A 14,157-nucleotide genomic window follows, 5' to 3' on the forward strand; every position below is an offset into this window, starting at 1 on the left:
TTTTAAAAGACAGAAAAATGCCAAATTTTGAACATACAGGATTACTTCAGGAATAGTGGCTGTGAAATGCACTTCACTCAACAACACTTCAGTGCTAGCTGAAAACCTCTTTACTAAACACAAAGTTGGTACTGGAGAAACATGAGCTGTTAAAGCAACATCTAAATGAGCAGCCACACCAACAGCAAGAGATGCACCCAACAGAATTTCTCCATAAAATACACATTTACCAGACATTTACCTACAACCCTTCAGACAGTCCATACACCCAGGTTGTCACACACTGGGTTTTTTAGAGGTTCACCATGTTTTTGAAAGCTTCACTCGACTTCTCTTTCTGAGGATGGTCCTGGGTAGGTCAACCTGTGAAACTGAAGTTGCAATTTAGAAATCCAGTTTGCAAAAAATCTTGAGAAAACTACAGAACAATCCAAGGCAGCTTGATTTTAATTCTGCATTCTGAAAAACTACTACATTCTGAAAACAAAACAAAACAAGAAAAGCCTAATGGGAATGCAATATTTTAACACAACACAAGTATCTAATGGGGTCAAAATAGCTGCTACAATCATCCTTCTAAAGCTCTCTGCTTAAAAATCCTTACCAAATTTTCAATGATAAAAAGGCCTTTATCTCTTGAAATAGGCTGTATAAACCCAGAGAGCCTTAATTTCTTTCAATTAGATAAGTTTTATCAGACAAAAAAGCAGAAGCAGAACATTTATAAGATTGCAAAGAGGATTATGATATAGTTTTTAAAGAACAAATTTGAATTTAAAACTTGAGACTACTGGATATCACTAAGCACTCAGCTCTTGTAGGCACTGCAGCTCTATAAGAACCATTTAATGTATCAGCTCTGACTCAAAATATATATATTTAATGTATACACCAGCCAATACTTATGTAAATCAAATTCCAGAAGATTTAAATGTCCTAAAAGATTTTTGTTCTGGCTTGATTGAACCCATGTAAGATTGACTATTTCTACTAAATGTGTGAACTCATGCATAGACCAGACTCAGATATCTTCATTTTCTTTTTGAAAAGAACATTTAAAGCCTCTCATAATGAATGATACTGAAAGAAAATCAACATTCTGCCATACTTCAAATATAAAAATGTTTATATTTTACTGAAACATAAACCAGTGTCAGAAATTCATATTTATTATATGAAACATTAGCGTGAATTATAAAGTACCATAGTTTTGTTTCATTGGATGATGATTTACAGGGTATGGAGTGGAATGAGTTAACACTCTAAATATCCTCAGATCACAGTCTCCTGCTTTGAAAAGTAAGCATTCTGCAAACATTTACTCTTTTGGTATGCTGCATACACTGGGATAGCTTCAGCCTGACCAAAAGTTTGCTGCTGCAAATGGAATAGTCAAGCTGCTTAAAGCATATTCAAGAATCTGCATTTTTACACTATTACTACTATTCTTCTATTAAGAATTGAATACTGCTCTCACATAGCTGAAAAACTAGCATGGTCCTGCCATTTCAGTCTATTTACTAATGTTTACAATGTGTGTTATAACCAGTGACTCAGAAAGTGGGTAAGCAGAGACTAAAATCTGTTTTAAAAAGCAGCTGGGCACAAACGGAACTGGATGACATCCTTGGCACCTACTTCTAAACTGGCCAGATTCAGAAGGGATACTGGGTATGAATGAAACCCTCAGGCTCTTCTGAAGTTTGGTCCAGCCCAGAAATGCTACATGGTTTGCTGTGACAGTGAGCAGACAAGACTCAGTGACTCAGATGGCTCTTGTGTTGTTCCGTCCACCCCTATTAGCACGGAAAGTATCACAAATAAATCAATTTTTAGGAGCTGCAACCTGCCATACCTTCTAACTTAACAGGAAAGTAACACTGAGTAGTTCCACCAAAGTCACTCAAATAAGATGTTTCTTTTTCAGCAAATCTTCAAAGATACTTGGGACCTAAAGGTGAAAATCGACATCTAAAGTATCCTGCTAGCAGCTACACCTCACTGCCCTCAACAGACAGCACTGAGCTGTCTGGTTCTCTAAGCACATACCTGAGTCAAACTCTCCTGGTGCCTTCAGCACTCTGGTCCCAGGTGACTTATGCTTCCCTTGCAGTGCCACGAGATTGCTAGGTGCTTAAAAAGGCTTACAAAAACTGAAAACAAACAAACAAAAACCAAACCAAAACAAAAAAATCTGCTCCACAAGCCCTTCTGTATAACTGCTTTTAAGGAAACTTGCTTACCTCTCGAATCTGTACACTTTTATTTGCCTTTACTAAAAAAGCAAGTTGTTTCACTTGGCAGAAGCTACAAATTTGCATTTTTTTTTCTGAAAAGACATAACAGCATGTTTTAAATTAAGAGTGTCTCAAGGAAATCAGTAAAAGAACAAAAATGTACTTTAACATTGTTTTCAAATATTTATTAAAACAACATACAAACGATTTTCATCCAAATAGTGATTCTGCCTGCAGTATCTGTAACGTAATAGCCACATTACCCCCAGTTGTCAGTTAAATAGCAATGAGTCTAAAAACCCAAACAATCCTCCCCCTCCTTCCCACGAGGCACTTTTGCTATTGTCTAGGACCACAAATAGCTTTATTAATAGCTTAGCTAGCAAAAGTACAAAGTCACCAAAAAGAAATATCACTCTGCTAGCACAGACAAAACCTTTTTGTCTGCTTTAGAAGCATGCTCCTGGCTCTCAGATTTGGGATCCGAAACTCCAATCGCCACTAGGGCTCATTCCTTTTACTATAAAAATCTCCATCAGCATTCTCAGGGTCTGACATAAACCTTTTTGGCTGGTTCTTGGGGTTATGATAGCTCAGAGTCACAGATAAGCAAGCCTGGAAGAGTACAAATCCCGCCAGAATAATTCCCATCTTTCCAAGCACAAGTGAAAAATCACAGCTTTAAGTTACGTGGTAGAACAACGTTTAACGTGCATAGAATACGAACCATTACAAAAGCTTAAGGAAGTTAACAGAGGGCCAGAGGTTTCACCCTGAAGGAGTAACAACAAACGCATTTTAAGTATTTGCTACACACGAGGCTGGAAAGGGCTGCCGAGCACCACACTGCATCCACGCTTGTGGCAGACGAGCCACGGTAGAACAGGTGATTTATAAACAAACAACAGGGAGCCAGAGACGAGAAAGCTCACTTCACTTTGGAACCGAAGATGAATGATGTAACAGAGGGTAGGTTTTTTTTTGAATACGGGATATTAACTTAAACATTTACCTCGAACGTCCTGGTTTATAGAACTGTGCTATTTGTTTAGAAAGTCAAATAGAATAAATAAAGTTTTTTTTTCCCATGAAGAAGGATGCATTTTGGCGGAGTCACTATCCCTGGAGGCGTTCAAAAAAATTAGCAGATGTGGCACTTCGCGATACGCTTTAGTGGGCAGGGTGGTCTTCAGTGGAAGGCTGGACTCGGTGATCCTGGGAGGTCTTTCCCAATCCAGGATCTGTGCAAGCTCCTGGGGCTGTGCCTTCCGCGGGGTCTGGCGGCAGGGCTGGGGGTGCCGTTCGAGGGCGGTGCGGGGCGCGGGTCCGGGCGGTGCGGGGTGCGCTCTCAGGCGCGCAGGTAGTCGTTCTTGAGGCGGCTGAGGCGGGCGCCGTGGCTGCGCACGGTGAGGGCCAGCAGGTCGTGCTTGTCGCGCAGCCCGCTGGAGATGTGGCGGGTCTCCCGGAGCAGGGCGCGGGCGTGCAGCAGCAGCCCCAGGAAGCTGTCGCCCAGGCGGGACTCCTCCCGGCCGCCCTGCTCCTGCCCCTGGCGGAACTTGCCCTCCAGCTCGCTCAGCGAGCGGTCCGAGCTGGAGTACGCGTCGCTGATCTGCGCGGACTCGCGGCGCAGGTAGGCGCCGTAGCTCTCCTCGCCGTCCAGGTCGTAGGAGATGCTCCTGCCGATGCCCTCCAGCACCCGGCCCGCGTCCTCCACCTGCCGCCCCAGCACCGTGAGCTCCTCCCGCAGGCTGAGCCCGCCGCCCGGCGCCGCCGTCCCGCAGCGCCGCTGCTCGCTCACCCGGAACAGCAGCTGGCACCGCTCGGGGTCGTCGTTCTCCTCGTAGTCCCCGTCGGGGACGAAGTAGTGGTGCAGGCTCCCGTTGGACATCTCGGGGTACAGCGGCCCCTCGAAGTACCCGCGGCAGAGGCTGCAGAGCCAGAAGAGCCCCAGCAGGCGCAGGGGGCCCGGCATGCTGCGGCCGACGAGCAGCCTAGGGCCGCCCGCGCCCCATGGGTGTCCGCGCTGCCGCTGCGGGCCGCCCGGGCCGAGGCAGGGCTGGCGGCGCTCTGGGCCCCGGCTCCGCCGCGCCGCGGTTTAAAGCGGGGCAGCCCGCCCAGGGGGAAGCGGCCCCCGGGCAGGGCAGGGCCGGGCCGGGCCGCCCCCCGCCCCCGGCATCGCCCCCGCCCTCGGCATCGCCCCGCCCGGCATCGCCCCCGCCCCCGGCATCGCCCCGCCCGCATCGCCCCCGCATCGCCCCCGCGGGGGCATCCGGCGCGGGGAGGGAGGGCTGCGAGAACAACTTTCTCCTCTTTTAAATAAAGAAATCCCCCTAAACCCGACACGCCTCAGCTCTGCTGGTTTTCCCCGTTAAAAACGACTGCTCTGCTTGCAGCCCGGTCCGCACAGCAGCTCGGACGCAGGGCTCGGGGCGGAGGGACCGGACGGAGTTGCTCAGGCCACGTAGTTTGTCGCTGGTTGAAAACTCAGGAGGGAAATAGGCGCGATATCAAGTATAAAGTGTAAAACAATAAACCTCGATAGGGAGGATGGGGAAATGAAATGCAAAATCTCTTCTTATGCAAAATCTCTTCTTAAACAAAAGTGTCAGATGGGTTTGAGGAAAACCCCAATACAGTGCATCCAAGGGAGCTGACTTTGGATGAATTTGGAGCTGAATTTGAAGTGTTTCTCTTTCATGAAAAAAATATTTTGGGTGAGTCTCGTAGTATGATTGTGTCAGCGTCAAACTGTGCATGCAACTTGTAGAAATCTCTCTTATTTTTGAGTTGTTAAATCAAGGTGAGATCACAAAAAGAAAGGGTCTGTAAAGTTACCAACCCCTTTCACCATCATCTTTCCTCTTCCATGGAAAAAACAATCACCATCTAGCAGAGGTTATACCAAATCCTGTAGTCATCCAGAGTAAAACTTACTGAATTGCTTTAAAGTAGGCTCTCCAAGCCCATGAGTCAGTTGGGGCCACACATACATACACCTACATACATACACACATTCATGAGCAATGTTTGCAGAGTCCAGGCAACTTCCTGTTGACAATCCAGGCCAGACAAGCTATCATAACAGAAACACTCTACTCATTTGGAAACATTTTATGTTTGTAATTAAGTTCACAAAACACTCATATAAACAGGTAGGTTTGGGCTGAGCTATTGTGCTTCAGCTTTCTATAAAACATTTAAAGCTTATTCAGCTGAGGCTGTTTGGTAATTTGTCCAGGATGCTCTTGTTTCACCTAATATTTTATTTGGATACCAATTCTCTGTTAACCACAGCACATTACCTGCATCAGCTTCTACCCAGGCTGGTATTACTGCCAGCCAGCTGGTTTGCCTGGCACTTGGTTTGGGGTGGACTCCACTTTTGAGGTCTCTTCATGAAAGTACTGCCCTGTAAATTACCCAGCTCTAGCTTTGTCAGCACGGTTATGCTTTTGTCCAGTGCCACAGAGGGTAAAAATCCAGCCTTAGTAAATATTTTGTCTCTTCATACGTTTAGAGATTAAGAGGTGTCTGCTGCTCCCTACTGCAGCCACTGACTCTCTGCCACTGCTGTTTTCAATCCAGCATGCATTATCTGAGCTTAATTTAAATTTTATATCCAAATAGTCTCTCCCCAAGTAACCCACCTGGAATGTCTGCTTTTGAAGGCGGTCTGCAATACAGGATCTGCAGTCTTGGTGACTCAGTGGGCATAGCCTTGGTAAAAACTGGAACTTGCTGAAAGATACACAATGGCCTGATCCAATAGGCAATACCTATTAAGGGTCAGGATTAAACACAGCACAATTCAGATTTTAAACCAGAAAGCATGAAACAATGGAAAAGATATAGGCTTACATCTGACAGAACAAGACTGTGCGTGAGTAGCCATTGTTCATTCCAAAATTCTTAAGACTGCAATGAGATAATATAATATGAATACCCTTAAACTGACCATAAAACCATGTGCATACAAATGAAAATCAGATTATTTTTTTAATGAAAAACACACTGAAAGTAACAATTGCCTTTATCCATCAGAACTTGGGTTGAAGGGTCAGACAGTTTCCTCACAGTCAACAGCAGCAGGAACAGAAGACCACAGCAAAGGTTGTAGTAACAACATAAAAATCAGTGTCAGCGTAGAGTTTCCTAAAGTAATTTCTGGCGTTATCTGGAAGTTCAGAGGGCGATAAAACTGAAGGAAGACAGGAGGGAATTTTTCAGGAATACCAGAAACCTGGGGTGCAGAGAACCAGGGAGGAGAGCAAGCCATTTTTCTGCTGAATGTTGCATTTTCCACTGGGAATCCATAGGGGTAGTTGCATGAGATCAGATATCTAGGCAGCTCTTGGGATACATCCAAGAAGCAGCTGTTCCTTGAGGCATGCTCCCATGAAGGCCCTCATTGAAATCCTGGCATTGTCAAAAGACCCATTGATTTCAGCATGACAGTATTTTATCCTCCATGCCTGCTTAAGCATTTAAAAATTCCCTCAGAATAAATGAGGAAAAAGTACTGGAAGCAAAAATAAAGCAGCATACTGAAACTGATACTGTCATCTTACAAACACTTGGCATGTGATACACTCTGCTGTGGTAAAGCCATTGTTTTTCCACTGAACAGCAGTAGTTTATAGTACTATAAAGAACTGCAGGATTTACTCTGCATAACCTCTTATGCCACAGCACCAAAATCAGGCTCCAGCCAAGAAAATGCCCATAAACTGACAGCAAATGCTGTCAGCTCAGCTCTGGATTTCAGGTGACACTTGTATACATTTTCCTCCCCAAACCATGCTTTATCTTTGGGTTTTGGCTCACCCATGCTTGCTATTTCTGTTGCAGGTCATGGTAAACTTCACAGCATCATAATGTTTCAGGTGTAAATGGTCCATTGACTTTGGAGAACAGATATATGGTATTTGGTCCTGAAGGCCCCACAGGCTTTAAGGTATAAATGTTCTCTGACTACTGGCTTCTGTTTTCCTGCTATGAACCGTTCTATGGCTTTACATAAAGATACCTTGTTTAAACATGAGACTAACAAGTGTATGTGTGTGATTTCTAATCCCAGGGTGCAGTGCTAAATGCTCAAACGGCATCAAGTGAAGTGGGCATGAAATAGTCCATGAAAGAATAATGCCATTTTTTTGGTAGGAAAATTGCTATAAGAACATACCAGAAACTCTGCAGAATAAAAAAAAAAGATTTGGGGAATGAAACCTTTATAACACACTTAATACTTATTCAGTATAACTTTGCAATACAACAGAGATTCGGAATTAATATGCTGAAGCACAAACCATACTGAATGTTCCAGGACTAGCATGCTTGTCTGGGATTACACCGAAATTTTTAATTTATCAGAAAGGCATATTTAATTCAGCATTGAAACAGCTGACCAAGAGCTACCTTAAATGCAAATTTCTAGAGGAAACAGCTTTACTGTTAGCTTGTTTAATCTGACTGATTCTGATAACCCTTTTCTTCATCACAGGCTTCAGGCTGAAACCACAACTGTGTCTGGGCACAGAGTCCTCTGAGTCCATTAGTACTGGCCCTTCTTGGACAAGCAATACAGAAAGCAAAACTGAAAAACCCGCACAAGTAACTGTAGGAAAGATTGGGTATGAGGCTGAATGTGAATACAACTAATGGAAAGGGTCTGTCAGGCTGGTTGTCTCAGAAGAGTATGCAATTACTGAACCTACTTCAGCTTTAGCCAACACCAAAATGAGCTCAGCCTTTGCAGAAAAATACAGAAAATGATTTTACCACAGCCCATCTCTGTAGTGGATGCTGGTTTACTTCATGGAAATAGACTTTTCCTTAAATCAAAAAATTGAGGATATGCTCAGGTTATTTTTGAAAAGAGCAGTGATGCATCTGGTTGCTTGCTAAGAATGGGAAAAGAGAGATGAAGCAGAATGAATATTTACTGGTATTTTACTAGTCTAGTTCTGTCTGTTGATGAAAAACCTGAAACCCCAAAAGGGATATTGCTAGCATTTCTTCACCAAGGTTCCTGAAGTGGAAATAATAACACTTCCTCAGTGGAAATGAAAACATTTAAAAAACCATCATCACTGGCCAGCACATAGAGAAGCTTTCCCACTACTGTAAATGTGGTTTGTTATAGAGACAGCATATTATGCTTTTAACATGTTGACTTGATTTTCAGTCCTTTCTGTGTTATTTTTAAAGCTCTACATGAACATGAAAAAGCTGCATATGAACACATGTATTTTGAAGTTGTTGCAGAAACATAGTTCACTAATTATTCCTGATAATGCATTTTCTTTCCCTCTAACCTGTTAGGAGTAAAATAAGATTTGGTTTAGGGTTTTAAAACCCCACAAGTTTTCTCTTTCCTTCTCTTCCTGTCTCACAAAACAGAAAAAGCTTACAATTCTAACATGCCCTGCTCAGCGGGGTTGGCAAAGAATTTGAATAAAAGCCCTGGAAGAAATCTAGGAGAGTCTGGTGAGAAAATGCTGATGTAATTTCCAATGGGATTAATCCTTTGATACAGTTTCCCAGGATTTGTATTCCTGTCATCTAATGTATTCATTTGAGGCAGGGTCTACAGAACTGAAATTTTCTGAAAGCTGGATTTCACCAGGTCTGTTCTTTAGGCTAATTCCCCAGTAATTTAAAAACACCACATAATTTTCAGTTTTCCACATTTATAAAGATGGCATTTTCTGAGTTACAGTCTTATGTGTTAAGATCAGGGATGAATTCCTGAATAAAAGCTAGATCCTGACACATTTTATACGAGTCAGTCATCAAATTTCTTCTTCTTACCAATCCTTTAAAGTCTCTGCTCATGAATTTAAAGGGGAGGCCTGCCTGTTCAGGCTAACCAACTTCATGTAGTTTTATTAAACAAGTCTCCACAATGGGTTAGCATTCCTATTCTCTGCTTCAGGTAAAGTGAAATATTTATAAGAGTATCCTCTGTGCAGATAAAAGTAAAATAAGATGGGAAATATAAAAAACCCCAAAACATAGGATTTAACTAGTTTAATCTCCTCTCACCCATATCTTTCCAATTGTAGCACATAAAGAATAAATCCCCCATGCTTCTATAGTAAAATTCACTTGTATTCCCAGATCTGATTTTTAGCGGTTGAAAAATGTCCTTTTTGTATCCTAACACGTTCACTCAGATTTTATTTAGGTCTTTTTAAACAGTTTGTTAAATTTAAAACTAGTTAGACTTTGTATCTGAGCAGAGTAAACCCAAACATGTGGTTTTAATTCAAATATACCAAAATCTCCCTGTTAAAAAAAAGCCAAAACAACCAACCAACCTCAAACTCAAAACATTCCCTTTACCAAACATTCTTATAAAATTCTACTTGAAGAAGCAGGTGAAAGAGTACTACTTACAGTCAGCTGTATATTTATTTTTGTGCAGTCACGGTTGACTGTTCCCCAGGTTTTTAATGACCTGGTGCACACAGAGCACCCATTCAGCAGCCCAAACACTGCGTTATTCTCCCTTGCCTGAACGTTGATATGGAATTTATACCTCCTGCTACAGTTTATGGCTTTGATTTGGAATGGCCTGGCATTCAAGATTATTTCCTTGGGACTCTGCAGCCCCTTCTGCAGAGGACACAGGTGACACTTTGCCTCTGCAGCCCCAGCGTGGCTGTTTGCCCTGGCTGACTCTGAACCACTTCCACGTTTACAGTCAAAAAGTGAACACTTCTCATGGCTCTAATGGCAAGAAGCTGGATTGAAAAGAGTTTGCAGGCTGATTTAGGCTTAGGAAATATTACAGCTCTCGGTTGCCTTGGATGAAAAAGCCCCCCCCGTGGGCACTCAGGGCCTCTGAACACGATGTTTGGTCTCACATATTGGTTTGTTCTTTGATCCCACGGGGTTTTGTGCTCCCAGAGACTGTGCCAGCTGGACAACCCGTGCGAGCTTTCCCTGGGCACTGTCTTTTCTGGGTGCTGGAAAGCCTGAGGCAGCAGTGCTGTGGTGCCTTGGCAAGCTTGGAAGAGTTTCCTCCAGGGTTAGAGAGGTGATGCCTGAGTGCCATCAATATGCTGAAGGATCTCAGTGCTCAAACTCACAGAAGAGCAAATTCCCTCTGGTAGCAAAATAAATGCTTCTGTTTCACAGTAGGCAGCTTTGGAGGCGTTTAAAACACTCTCTCATTCAGAGCCCTGAGACAGCTCAGCCAACCAAAGCAATGCTGTGACTGCTGTCTGGAATTAAAGTTTAGAGGGTATGTTCAAAAGCAGCAAGTGTCTAGAAGGCAAGGCAGGACAATCCATCTTCTCCCCAAGAGTAACCCAGAGGCAGAACACCTCTGTGGGTTAAATGTCTGCAGTGTGCACTGTCGATCACACGATAGCTGAGGTTGGAATTGACCTTTCAACACTCACTCTTGTTGAAAGTGATGGATGTGATGGATCCTTTGCTCATACCTTGATGGGGCAATGTCAAAAGTGAATCTCAGAAATATTTTGCTCTGTACTGTAACTGGTATGCTTGCACTTGGCTTACTTGCAAATTACTTGCAGGCAGTAGCCTTTTCTATTTTCTTTTGTTTTGGGGGGGGGGGAGTGGGCTGCAATTAATCTGGGAATCATCACAATGAATAATACAGGACACCTTTATTTTTATTTTTTTTAAACATATTTTCTAGAAATATGAGTTGTAATTTTTAGATTGTTCATTGTGTTAATTCCTGATGATTAAAAAAAAAAACAAAAAAAAAAGGAAAAGACCATGCTTACTGCTAATCCATTTCTTGCACTAATTCTTGGCCATGCATAGATCTAGAAACACTCTATAGCAGAACCTCTTCTGTATATATGTGTAGTAGAACCACATTTCTGCTTTTTCCATGCTGCTTGTCTTTTCCAACAAGTTTCTGATATTGCAGCCACCTACTGAGTGTGCAATCCCCTTTCATCACAGATTCTGTGTTGCCATAACCCCAGTCTTGCTGTTACTCAGTCCAAAAGAGAGCAGCAAGAAGAGCTGAATTAGATGAGAGATAAGGAAGAAGTTTATTACAATGGGTGTGGTAAACCACTGGAATAGGTTGCCCAGAGAGATGGTGGATGCCCCATCCCTGGAAACATTCAAGGTCAGGTTGGATGAGCCTCTGAGTGGTTGAAGATGTCCCTGCCTATGGCAGGACTAGATGATCTTTAAATGTCCCTTCCAACCCAAGCCATTCCATGATTCTATGTAGTCCAAACCAATTTAAGCTCTGCATTCACTGAAGTGCTGGGAATGTGAAATGTGAGAAGAGGTACCTTTGGGCTTTTGGCTACAATTCTTACTATCCCCTGATGTCATTTCTTATTTAGTTTTCAACAATCTCTGCTGATGAGTAATAACCTGCAGCAATATATTCTGGACAAACAACAAAAAAAGACAATCTGGGCCCAGAAGAACACATACACTGAATAATAAACTCTAAAAGAGTTCTTCTTTCAGACAGACTTGAGACATCCTTCTACATAAATTGAGACATCCTTCTACATCCATCTACATAAACACACAGGAGGTTTGTACAATTAAAGGAAGCAAATTGGTCCCCCTCCTCTCTCTTTGTCTCACTACCCCAGATCTGGATCATCCACATGGCAGGACCAACACAGGCTCTAAGGACTGGTGATCTTTCTTCTCTTTCTCTCTTTTCTGTCTTTATTTCTTTCCTCTCTTGCTTTGTCTTGGCAAAGTGCAGCTATCATATCCTACCCCTTACTCCATACTGAAGTTTGTCATGGGAGTTGGGAGCTTGGCGAAGGGTTTTGTAAAAATGAAGGGCTTCTTAGCCTAGGCTTTTGAGACTAAACAGTGGTCTGGTCACCAGAGTTAAAACATTTATACAATAAAGCAGAAAAGATCCCTGACATGTGGTGTGTGTGTTCAGCCTGAAGAGGATTTATAATGAACATCACGCCCCCCGTCAAGGGGGTCTTTGTGAGAGACTGGAGAAGATTATTACTGGCTCAAAACAACTAAACTGGGGGCCAGGGATGGATGGGAAGAGAGGAAGGGAGGGCAATGGTGGGAGGGTGGACTGCTCCACAGCCCTGCCCCAGAGCATCTAGGCCAGCCCCAGAATGGCTGTTAGCCACTGGCACACTGAAAGCCCCACCTGAGAGACCAGAGCAGATGAAAGCAATTGCACAAAGATACGTGTGGTTGCAGCCCACTGTTTGAATTTTATAGTAGATGAGATCACGCTGGAATTCAAGCAGTTGACTCTTAATCTTTCTCTGTCCCCTTTCTTTCTCTCTCCCTCTCTCTCTCTTGTTCTTCTCCTAATTTCCTCCTCTCAGAATCTGCGTAACTTAAACTTGGATGGGTTAGAGTTTGCTAAGTCAATGCCTTGTGACATGCTTTATTTTGTATAAATGTTTGCTTTGAAGTTTGCCAAGTACCCTTATTTTCTAAAGTGTGCCAGTAAAAGTTTGTTGTTTAACCTCCTGGGAATGTTGTCATGTTTCTCCCTTATGCTGCCTCAGCCCTAAGCCCCTTTAAGAAACTTGTCAAGTGAGTCTGGGGTTTAACAGCTGTGACACCAGGAAATAAAGATGTAGATCTTTGGTTGCATAATGAAATTCCCTGTGGACTCGGGAGCTCATGGTAACAGTAGCATTTTGCTGTAACAGCCTAGTCTCCTTTATTTCTTGTAGTTACTGTCTATTTGTCTAACTTGCAGTTAGTTTGTCCAACTCTAGGTAGCTAAAGGCAGTTTCGCAGTTCCAGTGCTGCTGGGATAGGAAGCAGGGACAGACTGAAGGAGTTAAGACTAGACTATTTGTCATACTTTTCGAATCAGGGGGAAAAAAAGTCCTCTAGACAACGTAATCCTGTGTTCAAAGCATCAGCTATGAAAGATGGAGCTTCAGTAAACATCCAGCACAAAGCAAAATGAACAAAAATATCAGGTTGAGATCTCCTCATAGCACTGAGAAATGCTCATGTTCAGTTTTCCCAGCCTGTCTCTGACTCAGTGGGGGCAGCTTCCACTAGTCAGGATTGTGAAGCATTTTCTCTATAAAGGTCAGCTGTTTCAGGGACCTAAACTCAGTTTGCCCTGAAATTTGGTATGCAGTGTTTGGCATGCTGGCAGTCGTGTGAGCCTGCCCAAGATCAGACATTTGGCTAAGAGACCCTTCAAAGATACATATCCCCAAACTCTTTTTGTGGTTTTTGTTTTGTTTTTGGTTTTTTTTATTTCTTAAGCCTGCCAAATTATAGCAATTTTGGTGCATGCAGGCTCAGTGATCTTGTTCAGGCCACCAAAGAGTATCCCCATCTGCAGAGTCAGGGCAGGTCAGCACTACTGTAACTCATATTCACAAAAGGACTTTGTAAGCTGCAAGTCTCAGAGCAAAAAAACTGGCATGGTGTGGTATAGCTTGGGAGATGAGTCAAAAAACCTATTTCATAGGTTTGCCCCTGAATACCTTCTGTGTTCATACAGCACAGCTTAAAATTGGCTCCAGACAAACACCTTGACACAAAATTTCTGATCTCAGTGAAATTTTTGTGCTTTGACAGTGGACACACACAATAAAATATGTCTTTTCCTCAGCAAGATAACCCTGCTGTTGCTATTTTGTGCTCACTGCCTTGTTTTGCAGGACATGTTTGGTCTGTTTGCATCTGTTTACGGAAAGAGAACAGGCATTTGCAGGGACAGAGAAAAAAGAACAGCAAAGCTGGGAAAAGGCTTTCTCTGTCAGCACTACAATATTAATAGTGCTTGCCATTTCGCTCAGCAATAGCTGACAACCTATTTCTTTCTTAGAAAAAAAAATAAAATAAAAAAAAAGGCAGCAAGAACACACCCTTCGCCAAAACCATCCCAAACAGGAAGGCCAAGTTTCCGTAAGTGCAAGACCACATTAATTATATGTCTAAACAG

At 43.0% G+C, this 14,157-nt stretch overlaps 1 protein-coding gene across 1 annotated transcript; it reads right to left on the minus strand.

The window, feature by feature from the left end:
• Window positions 1-2,407: 2,407 nt before the first annotated feature.
• On the minus strand, window positions 2,408-4,286 carry FIBIN (fin bud initiation factor homolog). The gene has a single exon (XM_050335247.1). It carries the CDS (start codon window positions 4,207-4,209, stop codon window positions 3,586-3,588), a length of 624 nt encoding a protein of 207 aa, XP_050191204.1. The 5' UTR covers window positions 4,210-4,286; the 3' UTR covers window positions 2,408-3,585.
• Window positions 4,287-14,157: the final 9,871 nt, after the last annotated feature.

Source organism: Myiozetetes cayanensis, unplaced genomic scaffold, assembly GCF_022539395.1.
Source record: "Myiozetetes cayanensis isolate MyiCay16 unplaced genomic scaffold, myiCay2020 scf6-25, whole genome shotgun sequence".
NCBI lineage: Eukaryota > Metazoa > Chordata > Aves > Passeriformes > Tyrannidae > Myiozetetes > Myiozetetes cayanensis.